This window comes from Ranitomeya variabilis, chromosome 2, assembly GCF_051348905.1.
Source record: "Ranitomeya variabilis isolate aRanVar5 chromosome 2, aRanVar5.hap1, whole genome shotgun sequence".
Classification (NCBI taxonomy): Eukaryota; Metazoa; Chordata; class Amphibia; order Anura; family Dendrobatidae; genus Ranitomeya; species Ranitomeya variabilis.
In genome coordinates, this window is record NC_135233.1 from 139,866,387 (window position 1) to 139,883,415 (window position 17,029).

The window sequence follows — 17,029 nt, forward strand, 5'->3', positions numbered from 1 at the left end:
ACTTTCAGCCAACTCTTAAAAAAAATAAATATCCATTACAATGCTAAAGAATTATGCCCCCTAAGCAAGGTATCACAAAAAGGAGAAAAACCATTTTTTTTCTGTGCAGATTCAGATTTCACATATTAGATATTTCACTGTTCCAAATGGTCAAAATCATTTCTAAAAACTCCCTCTGCTTTCGTCTATGTTGGAATTACTGCAGCAGGGCTGCAGGATCAACCATAAAATTAACTTATACTTCTGCTGATATAGTAAATTGACAAGAATTTGAGAGCCAGCTTACGGCTGGGGTCACATGATCATATAAAGATTTGCTCCGATGTTGATCCAGAAAAGTAGGATGAGTGTCATGAGAGTGTCATGCGAGTACAATGCGAGTTTTTTCACTTTGCATCCATATGACATGCATATGCGATCCATATGTAATGCTTTTTTAAGATTATATTTTACATACTGATATTCCCTATGTAATTTAAAGCTAGTTTACAAACTAATAAAGCAATCTTATATACAGATACAATATAGATAGATAGAACTGCTAGATGTCCTGTAGGTTTACAATATCACAAGTCCCCTACATATAAAAAACTTTCTTCTTTTAGTGGCTTTCATGTGGCAAGACCCGGTGGCTCTGATGAGCATTGTCATCAGTACCTGGCGTCTGTGATTAGCGGTCACTTTGCTGCTAGTCATAGTCGCCGAAGACAGATTCAGGGAACGTGGACTAGATTGCAGCTTCATGGGAACATTTTTGGTAATAAATTGGTGAAAGAGAGTCTGTCTTTTGTCTTCTGTGTCTTTCTGTCTTTTTAGGTTTTTCAGGTATCGATTTCTGGACTACATTGCATCAGTGGATTACGGCGGACCTGCATGAGATTTTTTTTATTTTTTTAATAAATTTGTAAATGAGGGATAGTGTGAGGGAGTCTTTATTCAAATAAAGTTTTCATTTTCTGTGTGTGTGATTTTATTTTTGCTTACTGGGGGTTAGTAATGGTAGTGTTTTTTTACATAATGTATTTATTTAATAGGTTAAATAAGGTGAAACACCCTTTAGTGCCACATGAAAGGCACTAAAGGGTGCAAGTTTTTTACATGTAGGGTCTTGTGACATTAAATATCTACAGGACTTCTATTTATTTATTCTATCTATCTATCTAAAAAAAAAAATTAAAAAAAGAGGCAGCACTCCATTCCTTCAGTGAAAACATGGAAGGTTTAATCAACCCACTTGTCTGGGCGATGTTTCGGCTCCATATGAGCCTTTCTCAAGCCTTGAGAAAGGCTCATATGGAGCCGAAACGTCGTCTAGACAAGTGGGTTGATTAAACCTTCCACGTTTTCACTGAAGGAATGGAGTGCTGCCTCTCTTTTGAATTTTTATGAACTTGGTTAATCGCTGGACGGATTGCCGGGGGCCTTGCACCCGAAGATAAGTAAAACTGTTGTGCTGTTCCTTTTCTATCATGGGAAAATACAGGTGCTTTTCACCAAAGTAAAATATCATCAAAAAGTTAATTGATTTCAGTTTTTCAATACAAAAAGTGAAACTCATTTATTATATAGAGTCATTACAAACAGAGTGATCTATTTCAAGTGTTTATCTCTGTTAATGTGGAGGAATATGGTTTACAGCCAATGAAATCCCAAAAGTCATTATCTCAGTAAATTAGAATACTTTATAACACCAGCTTGAAAAAGATTTTAAAATCCAAAATGTTGGCCTACTGAAATTTAAGTTCAGTAAATGCACTCAATACTTGGTCGGGGCTCCTTTTGTATCATTTACTGCATCAATGTGGCATGGCATGGAAGCAATCAACCTGTGGCACTGCTGAGGTGTTATGGAAGCCCAAGTTGCTTTAATAGCAGCCTTCAGCTCATCTGCATTGTTGGGTCTGGTGTCTCTCATCTTACTCAAGACAATATCCTATAGATTCTCTATGGGGATATGGTTGGGTGAGTTTGCTGGCAAATCAAGCACAGTGATACTCTTGTTTTCAAACCAGGTATTGGTACATTTGGCATTGTAGAGAGGTGTCAAGTCCTGCTGGAGAATGAAATTTCCATCTTCAAAAAGCTTGTCGACAGAGGGAGTCATGAGTGCTCTAAAATTTCCTGGTAGACATCTGCTCTGACTTTGGTCTTGATAAAACACAATGGACCTACACCAGCAGATAACGTGGCTCCCCAAACCATTATTGATTGTGGAAACTTCACACTAGACCTCAAGCAGCTTGCTTTGGCTGCCTCTCCACTCTTTCTTCATACTCTGGGACCTTGATTTCCAAATGAAATGCAAAATTTACTTTCATCTGAAAACAACACCTTGGACCACTGAGCAACAGTTCAGTTCATTTTCTCCTTGGCCCAGGTAAGACGCTTCTGGCGTTGTCTATTGGTGATGAGTGGCTTGACACAAGGAATGCGACACTTGTAGCCCATGTCCTGGATACATCTGTGTATTGTGGCTCTTGAAGCAATTACTCCAGCAGCAGTCCACTCCTTGTCAATCTCCCCAAAATTTTTGAATGGCCTTTTCTTAACAAACCTTTCAAGGCTGCAGTTATACCGGTAGTTTGTGCACCTTTCTCTACCACACTTTTTCCTTCCACTCAGCCTTCCATTAATATGTTTGGATACAGCACTCTGTGAACAGCCAGCTTCTGTAGCAATGACCTTCTGTGGCTTACCCTCCTTGTGGAGTGTGTCAATAACTGCCTTCAGGACATCTGTCAAGACACCAATCTTCCCCATGATTGTGGAGCCTACTGAAACAGACTAAGGGACCTTTTAAAATGCTCAGGAAGCATTTTCAGATGCTTTTTCTTAATTATTCTAATTTACGGAGATAATGACTTATGGATTTTGATTGGCCATAATCATCAACATAAACAGAAATAAAAACTTAAAATAGTCACTCTGTTTGCAATGACTATACAATATATGAGTTTCACTTTTTTTTATTAAAGAACTGAAATAAATTTACTTTTTGATGATATTCTAATTTTGTGAGAAGCACCTGTAAGTATTTGATACACTGCCAATTTCACAAGTTTTCCCACCTACAAAGAATGGAGAGGTCTGTAATTTTTATCTGAGGTGCACTTCAACAGTGTGAGACAGAATCTTAAAAAAACTTCCAGAGAAATAAATAGTATGATTTTTACATAATTAATTGGGTTCAGGTCTGGAGACTGGCTAGGCCACTCCAGGACCTTAAAATGCTTCTTACGGAGCCACTTCTTAGTTGCCTGGCTGTGTGTTTTGGGTCATTGTCATGTTGGAACACCCAGCCACAACCTATCTTCAATCCTCCTATTCAGGGAATAAGGTTGTTGGCTAACATCTCGAAATACATGACCTCATCCATCCTCCCTTCAATACTGTGGAGTTGTCCTGTCCCTTTTGCAGAAAAGCACCCACAAAGTATGATGTTTCCTCCACCATGCCTCACGGTTGGGACGGTGTTCTTGGCATTGTACTCATCCTTCTTCTTTCTCCAAACACGGCGAGTAGAGATGACACCAAAAAGTTCTATTTTGGTCTCATCTGACCACATGACCATCTCCCATGCCTCCTCTGGATCATCCAGATGGTCATTGTTAAAGTTTAAAAGAGCCTGTAAAGTGCTGGTGTGCGCAGGGGGATCATCCCCCTATGACGAAGGCCCTTAAACCTGGCTATGTTGCCTTGATTGTGCATAAGATGTTGCAGTAATGCAAGTGGGAATGATTTCCCTGAACAACAATAACAGCATGAGCAGCGTACCTATCATGTGCGCAAAGTCTTCCTGGAGCTCAGGACACTGAGATAGGCTGATTATGACGTCACGGACATACCCAATTGCATGCTTCCAGATGCTGAGTTTGGTGATTTATGTAAACAATTTCTCTTTTTTATGAAGTGGATGAGTCATCCCCCAAATGAAAACACATGATATCACTTAAACATTTGTTATTACACACAGGGCTGCCACTAGGAATTTCGGGGCCCCATACTGGCAAAATTTTGGGGGCCATCCTTGAGACTCCACCAAGGCTCCACCCCAGCCCCGCCTCCACCCCTCACACCATCCACAGTCCCACTGCCCTCTTTTGGAAAAACTCCACATCCTCACCAATCACAGATTTAGGCTATGTGCACATGTTGTTGAATTGCTGCAGAAATTTCCACTGCAATTCCGGAACTCCCTGCCGCTGGTACATTGCATGCGGAATTGGCATGCGTATTCCCACTAAACACTAGCGTTTTACAAGCGTAATTAGCTTGCAGAATGCTAGCGTTTTTCAAGCTATCTGTAGCATTGCTTGGAAAACTGATTGACAGGTTGGTCACACTTGTCAAACATTGTGTTTGATAAGTGTGACCAACTTTTTACTATTGATGCTGCTTATGCAGCATCAATACTAAAAAGATATCATGCTAAAAATAATAAAAAAATGGTTATTCTCACCTTCCAACGGCCCCCGATCTCCTCAGCAGTGCTTCCGGCGGCTTCCGTTCCCAGGGATGCTTTGCGCGAAGGACCTTTGTGATGCCACAGTCATGTGACCGCTACATCATCCCAGGTCCTTCACGCAATGCATCTCTGGGAACGGAAGCCGCAGCGTGCACCGCTGAGAGGTGGGAGGATTCCAGGGGCCATCGGAAGGTAAGTATATCACTATTTTTTATTTTAATTTTACTTTTTTTTACACAGGATATGGTGCCCAGTCCCTGGAGGAGAGTCTCCTCTCATCCACCCTGGGTACCATCTGCACATGATCCTCTTACTTCCCGCATGGTGGGCATAGCCCCATGCGGAAAGTAAGCGGATAAATGCATTCCTATGTGTGCGGAATTGTGGCAATTCCGCACAAAGAATGAGCATGCTGCGTATTTTTTGTGGAAAAATACGCAGCATTAGCACAGCATTGCGGAATCCCATTGAATTCAATGGGTTGTTTTGTGTATGCGTTTTCACAGTGACAAAATGCAGCAAAAACGCATGCAATCCACAACTTGTGCACATAGCCTTACAGTTCCCATCACTACATACATAGCCAGCAGCTTTTGTTTTCGCCAAAAGATTTTTTAATCCACCATCAAGACATGGTAGGCTCTTCTGGCCGGACTCTACTCTACTGTAACTTACTAAACATTTGTTAAAATATCCAATACAATTTAGGTATATTTTTATTTATTTTTCAATTTTTAAAATGACCAATATTATCATAAACAAGGAAAAATACCGCCACACCATGATCAGACACCATATTACTACCACATAGTGACCTATAATACCACATACAAGGAACAAATACCACCGCACCATGTCCTGATCACATATTACCACCACCACATGGTGACCAATAATACCACAGACAGGGAACAAATACTACCACACCATGACCAGACCACATGTTTCCACATTAATAAAAAAAACAATACTATCACCATAAGTGCCATTATACACAGGAGATCTGCTTGCCTCATCACTGAACATAATGTTCTGTGTAAACCGAGGGTCCTGTTCCAATTTTTGCTTTGCCCATCCTGCAAATTCAGTGCTCCAATCTGGCATCAGTTGAACATCACTTCGGCGGATATTAGCTACTCAAAAATGGCACCATTATAAAATCCAGCTGCTGCAGCATCTCAACCCAGATCGGAGCGCTGAATTTGCAGAATGGGCAAAACAAAAAATGGAACAGGACCCTCAGTTTACACAGGACATTATGTTCAGTGATGAGGCAAACTTTTTTAGGTGAGCCATTTATATGGATACACCTAAATAAAATGGGAATTATGACAGTTTTCTTGCTTAGGGTGTCTTGCATTGAAATCTGCTGCAATGACCCGGGTACTGCGTTCACCAGACATCAACACATTTTCTATCTGCTACTTACATGTTACCCTCTGCGACATGTCCTTGGCTGTAAACAAAGAGAAACTTGTAAATAACTCATGAAATAATAAAGTTACGTTAAAACCAAGCACACTATTGTTTCTCTTTTGAAATTCTCAATAAGCTTGATCTGTCATATGACCATCTTCCCATTGAAAAAATAAAGATGGATCCAAAATAGCAGACTTCAAAATGTCAGCCATGGTCACCACCCATCTTGAAAAGTTTTCCAATTCCCATATACTAATGTGCCACAAACAGGAAGTTGATATCACCAACCATTTCCATTTTATTTAGGTGTATCCAGATGCATGTCCCACAATGTATATTGTATAATGTACCTTACATTGTCAGACTCTATATTGTATAATGTACCTTACATAGGAAGACTCTTTATTATGTAATGCATTCCCAATAGACAGACCCAATATTGTATAATTAACTCCCCATAGGCAGAATCTACAGTATGATTCACCCCCTATAGGGAGACTCTATAGTGTAATGCATCCCCCATAGGCAGACTCCATATTATATAATGCACCCCCATACGAAGACTCTATATTGTATAATGCAACCCCATAGGGAGACTCTATAGTATAATGCACTCCCCGTAGGTAAACTCTACATTGTATCATGCATCTCCATATGAAGACTATAAATTGTATAATGCAGCCCCCATAGGCAGACTCTATGTTGTATAATGTACCCCACATAGGGATACTCTAAATTATAAAATGCACCCCACAGGCAAACTCTATATTGCATAATGAACCTTCCATAGGCAGACTCTATATTGTATAATGCACACCCATGGGCAGACTCTAAATGGTATAACGCACCCTTCATAGGCAGACCCTATAGTATAATGCACCCCCCATAGCCCATAGAGAGAATATATAATGTATAATGCAATCCCAATAGACAGACCCAATAACATATAATAAACTCCCCATAGGCAGATGATGTAGTATAATTCACTCCCTATAGGGAGACTTTATAGTATAATGCACCACCATAGGCAGACTCTATATTGTATAATGCACTCCCATGAGCAGACTCTATATTGTGTAATACACCCCCATAGGCAGACTCTATAGTAAATGCACCGCCCATAGGGAAACTGTATATAGTGTAATGGATCTCCATATGCAGAATATAAATTGTATAATGTAACCCGTATAGGCAGACTTTATATTGTATAGTGCACGCCCCATTGTGAAACTCTATAATATATAATGCAACCCCATAGGGAGGCTCTATATTGTATAATGCACCCCCCAAATGAGACTCTATATTGTATAATGCACCTCCATAGGCAGACTCTATAGTATAATGCACTCCCATAGGGAGACTATATTGCATAATACACCCCCCATAGGCAGACTCTATATTATGTAATGCACTCCTCCTAAGGGATACTCTATATAGTACAATGCACCCCCATGGGAAGATTCTATATTGTATAATGCACCACCCATAGGCAGACTCCATAGTATAATGCACCCACCATAGGAAGACTATATTGTATAATGCACCTCATAGGCAGACTCTATATTGTATAATGCACTCCCCCTAAGGGAGACTCTATATTGTATAATGCACCTCCATAGGCAAACTCTATAGTGTAATGCACCCCCATAGGGAGTCTCAATGTTGTATAATGCACCCCCATAGGAAGACTCTATGTTGTATAATGCACACCCCATAGGCAGACTCTATAGTATAATGTGTTAGCAGCATGCCGGATCCCTGCTCTGACAGGCAGGGTCGGCGGTGCGTCTCTTCACTCACCCATGCTGCGGGCGGTTCTTTCCTTCCCCATGATCGGCATGCTTTCAGACGGTCCTCTGGCCATGTCCTTAGATCTCGCATGCGTGCACACCCACCCTCTTAAAGGGCCAGCCCGTGCACTTCTGTTATGGACCTGGTGGTTAGGTGCACCAGGAATGACCTGATAGTTAAACACGGAATCGGGACGAGCTCTGGGGAAATGGGAACTCTGCTGACCGCAAACCCTACTCCTATCAACACAACTAGAAATAGCCGTGGAGCGTGCCTGACTCTACCTAGACGCCTCTTCACAGCCTAAGAGCTAACTACCCCTAAAGAAAGGAAACAAAGCCTCACTTGCCTCAGAGAAATTTCCCCAAAGGTAAAAGCAGCCCCCCACAAGTATTGACTGTGAGATAAGAGGAAATCACAAACACAGGATGAAATAGGTTTTAGCAAAGAGAGGCCAGTCTAACTAAACAGATTGAGGATAGAAAAGGGATCTTTGCGGTCAACACAAAAAGCTACAAAAACCTCGCAGTGTGCAAAAAATACCCCCGCACCGACTCACGATGCGGTGGTGCCACTCTGCACCCCCAGAGCTTCCAGCTAGCCAGGTAGTTTCATGATAGCAAGCTGGACTAGAACTTAGCAAGAAAAACCATATGTAACAAATGAACAAGCAGGAACTTAGCTTGTGCTGGAGTAGACAGGTCATCAGAAAGATCCAGGAGAGATCTGAACCAGTACTAGAACATTGACAGCTGGCATGGAGTAACGATCTGAGTGGAGTTAAATAGAGAATCCAGCCTAGCCCTAAATGAGGGCAGCTGGAGAAGGAATCTCAGAACCAGCAGCTCCACTCACAGCCACCAGAGGGAGTCAACGGACAGAACTCACCGAAGTACCACTCATGACCACAGGAGGGAGCCCGAGAGCGGAATTCACAACACACTTCCTATTTCCTCCCCAGCCAATGGCTATGTAACACTATATATATATTGCTTCTTTCCCACTGGAGAGGTACATGAGCAACCTTCCTGTTTCAGTCTATGTTTTGTAAGGTCGCATACCAGTGCCCCAATACTGAGCCGATGCTGCCGCACATATCCCTATTACTGCCCCTGATAGCCCAATACTGAGCCATTGCTGCTGTATGTGTCCCTATTACTGCCCCTGATACCCCAATACTGAGCTGCTGCCGTATGTGTCCCTATTACTGCCCCTGCTGTGTGATTCTCTATGCCTTCTAAATTCTAAAGCACCCCTCTGTAATATAGTAATGCCGGGTGCAAGTGCCCTAGAAAACAGTGCCCACATTTTGCTCCCTAGAAAGTAATATTGCCATGTGTGCCACTTTGATGGTCACAGTAACCTGAGATCCCCTATAACAAGAAGTGCCCACTTTACATTTAATAATGTCCCGAGACTGCCCCCCTGTACAGCTCCCCTATACAGTATAATGCACCCTCACTGTATAGTACCATCCACACAGTATACTGACCCCTTAGTAGCTCCCAAACTGTTTGATGGCTCCAGCACTGTATGATGGCTCCTTCACTGTAAACTCCACACTGTATGATAGCCCACTAGATGGCATCCATATAGTATAATGCACCAGATCATCCTAAATATAGTATAATGCACTCCCCATAGGTCTCCATATAGTATAGTGCACTCCCCATAAGTCTCCATATAGTATAATGCACTCCCATAGGACTCCATATAGTATAATGCACTCCCCATAGGCCTACTCTATAGCACAAGGCAGCACCCATAGGCAGACTCTATAGCACAAGACAGCATCCCCATAGGCAGACCCTGTAGTATAAGACAGCACCCCATATGTAGACCCTGTAGTATAAGACAGCACCCCATAGGCAGACCCTGTAGTATAAGGCAGCACCCCATAGGCAGATACTGCAGTATAAGGCAGCCCCCATAGGCAGACTCTAGTTAAAGGCAGCATCCCATAGGCAAACCCTGTAGTATAAGACAGCACCCCATAGGCAGACCCTATAGTAAAAGGCAGTACCCCATAGGCAAATTCAGAAGTATAAGGCAGCCCCCTATAGGCAGATCCTGAAGTATAAGGCAGCCCCCTATAGGCTGATCCTGAAGTATAAGGCAGCCCTGCTATAGGCAGATCCTGAAGTATAATGCAGCCACCCTTTAGGCAGATCCTGAAGTATAAGGCAGCCCCCCTATAAGTAGATCCTGAAGTATAAGGCAGCCCCCCTATAGGCAGATCCTGAAGTATAAGGCAGCCCCCCTATAGGCAGATCCTGAGGTTTAAGGCAGACCCCTATAGGCAGATCCTGAAGTTTAAGGCAGCCCCTCATAGGCAGATCCTGAAGTATAAGGCAGCACCCATAAAAAAACAATGAATAAATACTCACCTCTCTTCCTCCTTGTCCCAGCGGTGCTCCAACCTCCCACTCATCTTCTGACAGCGGGCGCTGACGTCATCGCGCCCAATGTCAGCATCGGCGTCAGTGACACCAGATGCTGACAGGGGGATGATGGGAGAAGGAGCGCAGCACAGCGCTCCTTCCCTCATCAGTGCTGTGACGGGTGGGGGCCCACTACTGGCACTGGCCTCCCCCGGCCTGACCAGGGGCCCAATAGCGGGCGGCAGAGCAGGGAGATTGATTCTCCCTGCTCTGCCGCGATACAGTTACAGTAGCGTAGCTCCGGGTGGGCCCCCTCTGAGCACCAGGCCCGGGGCGATGGCCCCCTCTGCCCTCCCGATAGCTATGTTACTGCTTGAAATACATCACTCTATTTGTAATGACTATACACTCACCGGCCACTTTATTAGGTACACCATGCTAGTAACGGGTTGGACCCCCTTTTGCCTTCAGAACTGCCTCAATTCTTCGTGGCATAGATTCAACAAGGTGCTGGAAGCATTCCTCAGAGATTTTGGTCCATATTGACATGATGGCATCACACAGTTGCCGCAGATTTGTCGGCTGCACATCCCAAAGATGCTCCATACAAGGCAGGATGGATCCATGCTTTCATGTTGTTTACGCCAAATTCTGACCCTACCATCCGAATGTCGCAGCAGAAATCGAGACTCATCAGACCAAGCAACGTTTTTCCAATCTTCTACTGTCCAATTTCGATGAGCTTGTACAAATTGTAGCCTCAGTTTCCTGTTCTTAGCTGAAAGGAGTGGTACCCGGTGTGGTCTTCTGCTGCTGTAGCCCATCTGCCTCAAAGTTCGACGCACTGTGCGTTCAGAGATGCTCTTAGGCCTACCTTGGTTGTAACAAGTGGCGATTTGAGTCACTGTTGCCTTTCTATCAGCTCGAACCAGTCTGCCCATTCTCCTCTGACCTCTGGCATCAACAAGGCATTTCCGCCCACAGAACTGCCGCTCACTGGATTTTTTTTCTTTTTCGGACCATTCTCTGTAAACCCTAGAGATGGTTGTGCGTGAAAATCCCAGTAGATCAGCAGTTTCTGAAATACTAAGACCAGCCCTTCTGGCACCAACAACCATGCCACGTTCAAAGGCACTCAAATCACCTTTCTTCCCCATACTGATGCTCGGTTTGAACTGCAGGAGATTGTCTTGACCATGTCTACATGCCTAAATGCACTGAGTTGCCGCCATGTGATTGGCTGATTAGAAATTAAGTGTTAACAAGAAGTTGGACAGGTGTACCTAATAAAGTGGCCGGTGAGTGTATATAACATATGAGTTTCACTTTTTGCATTGAAGAACTGAAATAAATTAACTTTTTGATGATATTCTAATTTTGAGAGATGCACCTGTATATGCTTCCAACATTGTAGGGACAGTTTAGAGAATGGCCTTTTCTGTCCCAGCATGACTATGCTCCAGTAAGGCCCATAAAGGTAAGGTTGGGGGAGTTCGGTTTTGAAGTATCTGACTCGCCACACAGAGCCCGGACTTCAACCCCATCAGGATTTATTAGAATGGAGATTGCTAGCCCAGACCACCCATCTAGCATTAGTGTCTGACATCACCAATACTCTGCTGAATGAAGGGTCAAAAATTTCCCGTAAACACCTTCAAAATCTTGTAGAAAGTGAGTAAATACAAATTATTGCCTATGGATGCAGAATGGGATGTCATAAAATTTTGTGTTCCTATACTTATGTCCATATGGTGTATAAGAACAATCTAACAAAAATATTAGATTATAAGACTCCTCTGTGTATATGTGTTCAGTGGTCTGTGCGTGTGGGGTTGTTGTTTCCTATCATTTGTAACAATTTACTGTATAAGATCATTTCCATTACATACTATTATAAACCCTCCATAGACTTTATTACACATAATTATCTTGGATGTTATTGGCGGCAGGGCTTGTTCTAGCACATTCTAGAATATTGTAACATCACAGGATCGGCGCCATGGGGACCTCTGCCTGGATATTATGACATCATGAGGAATATATAAGCAGTCGCTCACCCAGAATTCCATTGAAGGTTATAGTAAGAGTTTAATAGTGAGTATGCGCGTGTTATACCCCTGTCCTGTCCTTATTATTCCCCATTTCCTAGCTGTATAAGGTCCTGATTTCTTATGACAAGCTTCCTCTACTTCTCAGTTCCCATACCTCATACATTTTTGTTTAGAAAACCTTCTATTTGTTAATTAGCTCGTTATGGCAATATGTACTATTGCTACAATTGGTATTGAACATTAGGCTATTTATAAGAAAACCTTTCTCCTTTTATCTAATTCAGGTTTATGCTATTATTTAAAGTACGAGAATTATGAGAGCAATTTGGGAAAGAATTCATGTAAGTCTGAAATAAGAAAAGTCATGTAATTCAGAATAGTGATTGTAATGCTATCTCTATACGTATATAACAATGAATTTCAGTTGTCCGTTATTTATGCACGGCCAACTGCCTGGACCAACTGATTGGTCAGTACGATTACAGTGATGCCAAAACTTGCATATTTTTTGTATAAAGGGAATCTGTTAGCAGGTTTTTGCTATGTAAACTGAAGACATCATGCTGTAGGGGTTAATATACAGATGTCAGTAATGCATTTCTGATCAAGTTCCATGCTGCTGTTTTCTTACAATGATTGTTTTAGTGCCAGTAGCTTATCATTGCTGGGACTAGCTGGTCCCTGAGCCCTGGTCCAACATGCCCCTCCTGTGACAGGCAGCTCACTGTCTATGAACATTGTACACACAGAGCCTGGTGTGGGCAGGGCTAGCTTTCTCAGTTTTGCTGCATTACTGAACCTAAAACCTCTGATTCTGTGAGAATGGCTGCACCCAGTAATCTATGTGATACACATTGGATTCAACTTCTCTTCACCTACATCAGACTGCACACAGATGAGGTAGCAAAAAGCTGCGGACAGATTCCCTTTAAATGGTAAAAAAAAATAAAACCGAATTTTGCAACAAAAAAGAAAAAAATTAGCTTGAGTCGTCATTTTTGAATACCAGTAATATTTGTATCTTTTGGTTGATGGAGCTGTGTGAGGGATCGTTTTTTTGTGTGGTGACCTGATGTCTTTATTGATATAATATTGGGGTAGTTACAAAGCTTTGATCGCTTCTTCGGTTTTACAGATTGGGTCAATTAATTTTATATTTTCAAAGATTGAACTTTTCTGAACATGTTGATAACAAATGTGGTTTTTTTTATGTTTTCCTTTCTTTAATTTTAACCGGTTGATTCAAAATGTTACGTTTTTTCCATTTTTAAATTATTTTCTTTGCTAGTTCCCTTACAGACTTGAAGCTGCGATCATCCGATCGCTTGTGCTACATACAGCAATACAGCAGTATTGTGGTATATAGTAATAATCACTGTCTTTTATGATGCCCAATCACATTCAGGACGACACTAGAGAGATCACATACAAGGCACGGGGGGCGTATAGTCGGCCCCTGGCTGTCATAGCAAAACATTGGCTCCCTGCGACCACGTCATGCTTAAACCTGCATCAGTCAGGTTAATAGCGGCAATCAGCGGGCACGCCAACAGCTGCCGATAGAGGATGATGACATCTATATAATATAGCCGACATCTGCCAGGTGTGGAGTGAGTTCTGCTTCTGAGAGTGCTCCTAAGTCCTTGACATGCTCCATGATGACTATATTCATCAAGGGGCATTAAAGAGTTAACACTATGTAGCATACAGCCCTTCGGAATACGCACAACTCTTACATTTAAGCAGATTTAGTAATCGAGCTGCCAGTGTCCCCCATAGATTGCCGTAGAATTAATAAATCTATCTTGTGCGAACATTTGAAACCCATTGATTATCCAGTGTAATAGAAGCCTATGAGTGTGTGATGTACGGTACAATGTAAGAAGCGGAAATATTTAATGGACTTTATACATTTCTCTGTTTTATTATTATAGACGACAATTTCCAGCATGAGATGTAAGTATTGACATTCTCAGTACTGACAATTACAGCATTTACACCTCGCCATCTCTTCCCAGCGCCCTGCTCTGGTCTGTGCAGTGCGGGGACTGAGGCTTTGCACAGCAGGCGCGATCTATTGATTTAATAGCACCTGCTTAGCTGAGTCTCAGGAGCACAGGGGCAGGCTGAACGGTGGGACAAGAACAGTAATATTGTGCTGGCGGTTGGGTGATGGGGAACAGAGCCAGCTCTCCCCAGGACTCACAACCGTTGGTCTACCACTATGGATGTAACACCCCTGCACCCTGGTTGTTACAGCATAGCCGAAACCTGAGCGCCAGACCTGATCTGATAAAAGTGTAAGGAAGTCTCTGGACAATAACATTGGGAAGGAAAGGCTCATCACATGTGTGTACCAGGGGTGCTGTCTGTATTTCTCACTGGCCTTTATAGTCTATGGAGCTGGTAACATGGCAGCTGTGGGGAGAATGGTCAGCCAAAGTCACCCATTCACTGACTACTAGGAAGAACCTCCATCAGCTTTTTTCTTTTTTTTGCCTATAAGAGAAATGGATGACATACTGATGGTAAAAATGGACAACAAAAGGCAAAAAAAAGATGAAAAAATCAGATGCAGCACAATAATGAAAACTAGTTGGTTTTAGTTTTATGTTGATGAGAATAAAATGAAGTGTAAATACGGCCTAACAATAAGTCGTCCGCTGCCACTGAGTGATTTATTAGATAGTTCAGTAAATCTAATTGTAAACTATTGTTTTTCTTTCAGCTACAGAACTAATTTACAGGTAAGAGTCTTTCTTCTCATTGTACAGTGTGTGGACGGATGGACGGATCCCCCGTAATCAGTAACTTATACCCTATACTGTGAATAGGAGAGAACCAACACATCCAGCATATTCCACGTGGCAGCGACGACAATCACCACCTCCATCCTATTCCACCAGGCAACGACCACCACCACCTCCAGCTTATTCTACCTGGCAGCAACCACCACCACCTCCAGCCTATTCCACCTGGCAGCGACCACGACCACCTCCAGCCTATTCCACCTGGCAGAGACCACAATCACCACCTCCAGCCTATTCCCCCTGGCAGCAACCACAATCACCACCTCCAGCCTATTCTACCTCGCAACGACCACAATCACCACCTCCAGCCTATTCCACCTGGCAACGACCACAATCACCACCTCCAGCCTATTCCACCTGGCAACGACCGCAATCACCAGCTCCAGCCTATTCCACCTGGCAGAGACCACAATCACCACCTCCAGCCTATTCCACCTGGCAGCGACCACAATCACCACCTCCAGCCTATTCCACCTGGCAACGACCGCAATCACCACCTCCAGCCTATTCCACCTGGCAGAGACCACAATCACCACCTCCAGCCTATTCCACCTGGCAGCGACCACAATCACCACCTCCAGCCTATTTCACCTGGCAGAGACCACAATCACCAGCTCCAGCCTATTCCACCTGGCAACGACCACAATCACCACCTCCAGCCTATTCCACCTGGCAACAACCACAATCACCACCTCCAGCCTATTCCACCTGGCAGCGACCACAATCACCACCTCCAGCCTATTTCACCTGGCAGAGACCACAATCACCACCTCCAGCCTATTCCACCTGGCAACGACCACAATCACCACCTCCAGCCTATTCCACCTGGCAACAACCACAATCACCACCTCCAGCCTATTCCACCTGGCAGCGACCACAATCACCACCTCCAGCCTATTCCACCAGGCAACGACCACCACCACCTCCAGCTTATTCTACCTGGCAGCAACCACCACCACCTCCAGCCTATTCCACCTGGCAGAGACCACAATCACCACCTCCAGCCTATTCCACCTGGCAACGACCGCAATCAACACCTCCAGTCTATTCCACCTGGCAGAGACCACAATCACCACCTCCAGCCTATTCCACCTGGCAGCGACCAAAATCACTACCTGCAGCCTATTCCACCTGGCAGAGACCACAATCACCACCTCCAGCCTATTTCACCTGGCAGAGACCACAATCACCACCTCCAGCCTATTCCACTTGGCAGCGACCACAATCACCACCTCCAGCCTATTCCACCTGGCAACGACCACAATCACCACCTCCAGCCTATTCCAGATGGCAGCGACCACCACCTCCAGCCTATTCCACCTGGCAGCGACCACCACCATCTTCAGCCTATTCCACCTGGCAGCGACCACCACCACCTCCAGCCTATTCCACCTGGCAGAGACCACAATCACCACCTCCAGCTTATTCTACCTGGCAGCGACCACCACCACCTCCAGCCTATTCCACCTGGCAGCGACCACCTCCAGCCTATTCCACCTGGCAGAGACCACAATCACCACCTCCAGCCTATTCCACCTGGCAGCAGCCACCACCACCTCCAGCCTATTCCACCTGGCAGCGACCACCACCACCTCCAGCCTATTCCATCTGGCAGCGGCCACCACCACCTCCAGCCTATTCCACCTGGCAGCGACCACCACCTCCAGCCTATTCCACCTGGCAGCGACCACCATCACCTCCAGCCTATTCCATCTGACAGCGATCACCACCACCTCCAGCCTATTCCACCTGGCGGCAACCACCACCACCTCCAGCCTATTCCACCAGTGGCGACTAACTCCACCTCCAGCCTATTCCATCTGGCAGCGACCACCACCACCTCCAGCCTACTCCACCTGGCAGCGACCACCACCACCTCCTGCCTATTCCACCTAGCAGACCACAATCACCACCTCCAGCCTATTCCACCTGGCAATGACCACAATCACCACTTCCAGCCTATTCCACCTGGCAACGACCACAATCACCACCTCCAGCCTATTCCACCTGGCAACGACCGCAATCACCACCTCCAGCCTATTCCACCTGGCAGAGACCACAGTCACCACCTCCAGCCTATTCCACCTGGCAGCGACCAAAATCACTACCTCC

At 44.3% G+C, this 17,029-nt stretch overlaps 1 protein-coding gene across 1 annotated transcript; it reads left to right on the forward strand.

The window, feature by feature from the left end:
• The first annotated feature begins 12,391 nt into the window (after nucleotides 1–12,391).
• Nucleotides 12,392–16,767, forward strand: LOC143809187 (uncharacterized). Its single transcript, XM_077292325.1, has 4 exons — nucleotides 12,392–12,448; nucleotides 14,042–14,063; nucleotides 14,836–14,854; nucleotides 14,942–16,767. Exons 1-4 carry the CDS (start codon nucleotides 12,422–12,424, stop codon nucleotides 16,632–16,634), a joined length of 1,761 nt encoding a protein of 586 aa, XP_077148440.1. The 5' UTR covers nucleotides 12,392–12,421; the 3' UTR covers nucleotides 16,635–16,767.
• The last annotated feature ends 262 nt before the right edge of the window (nucleotides 16,768–17,029 follow it).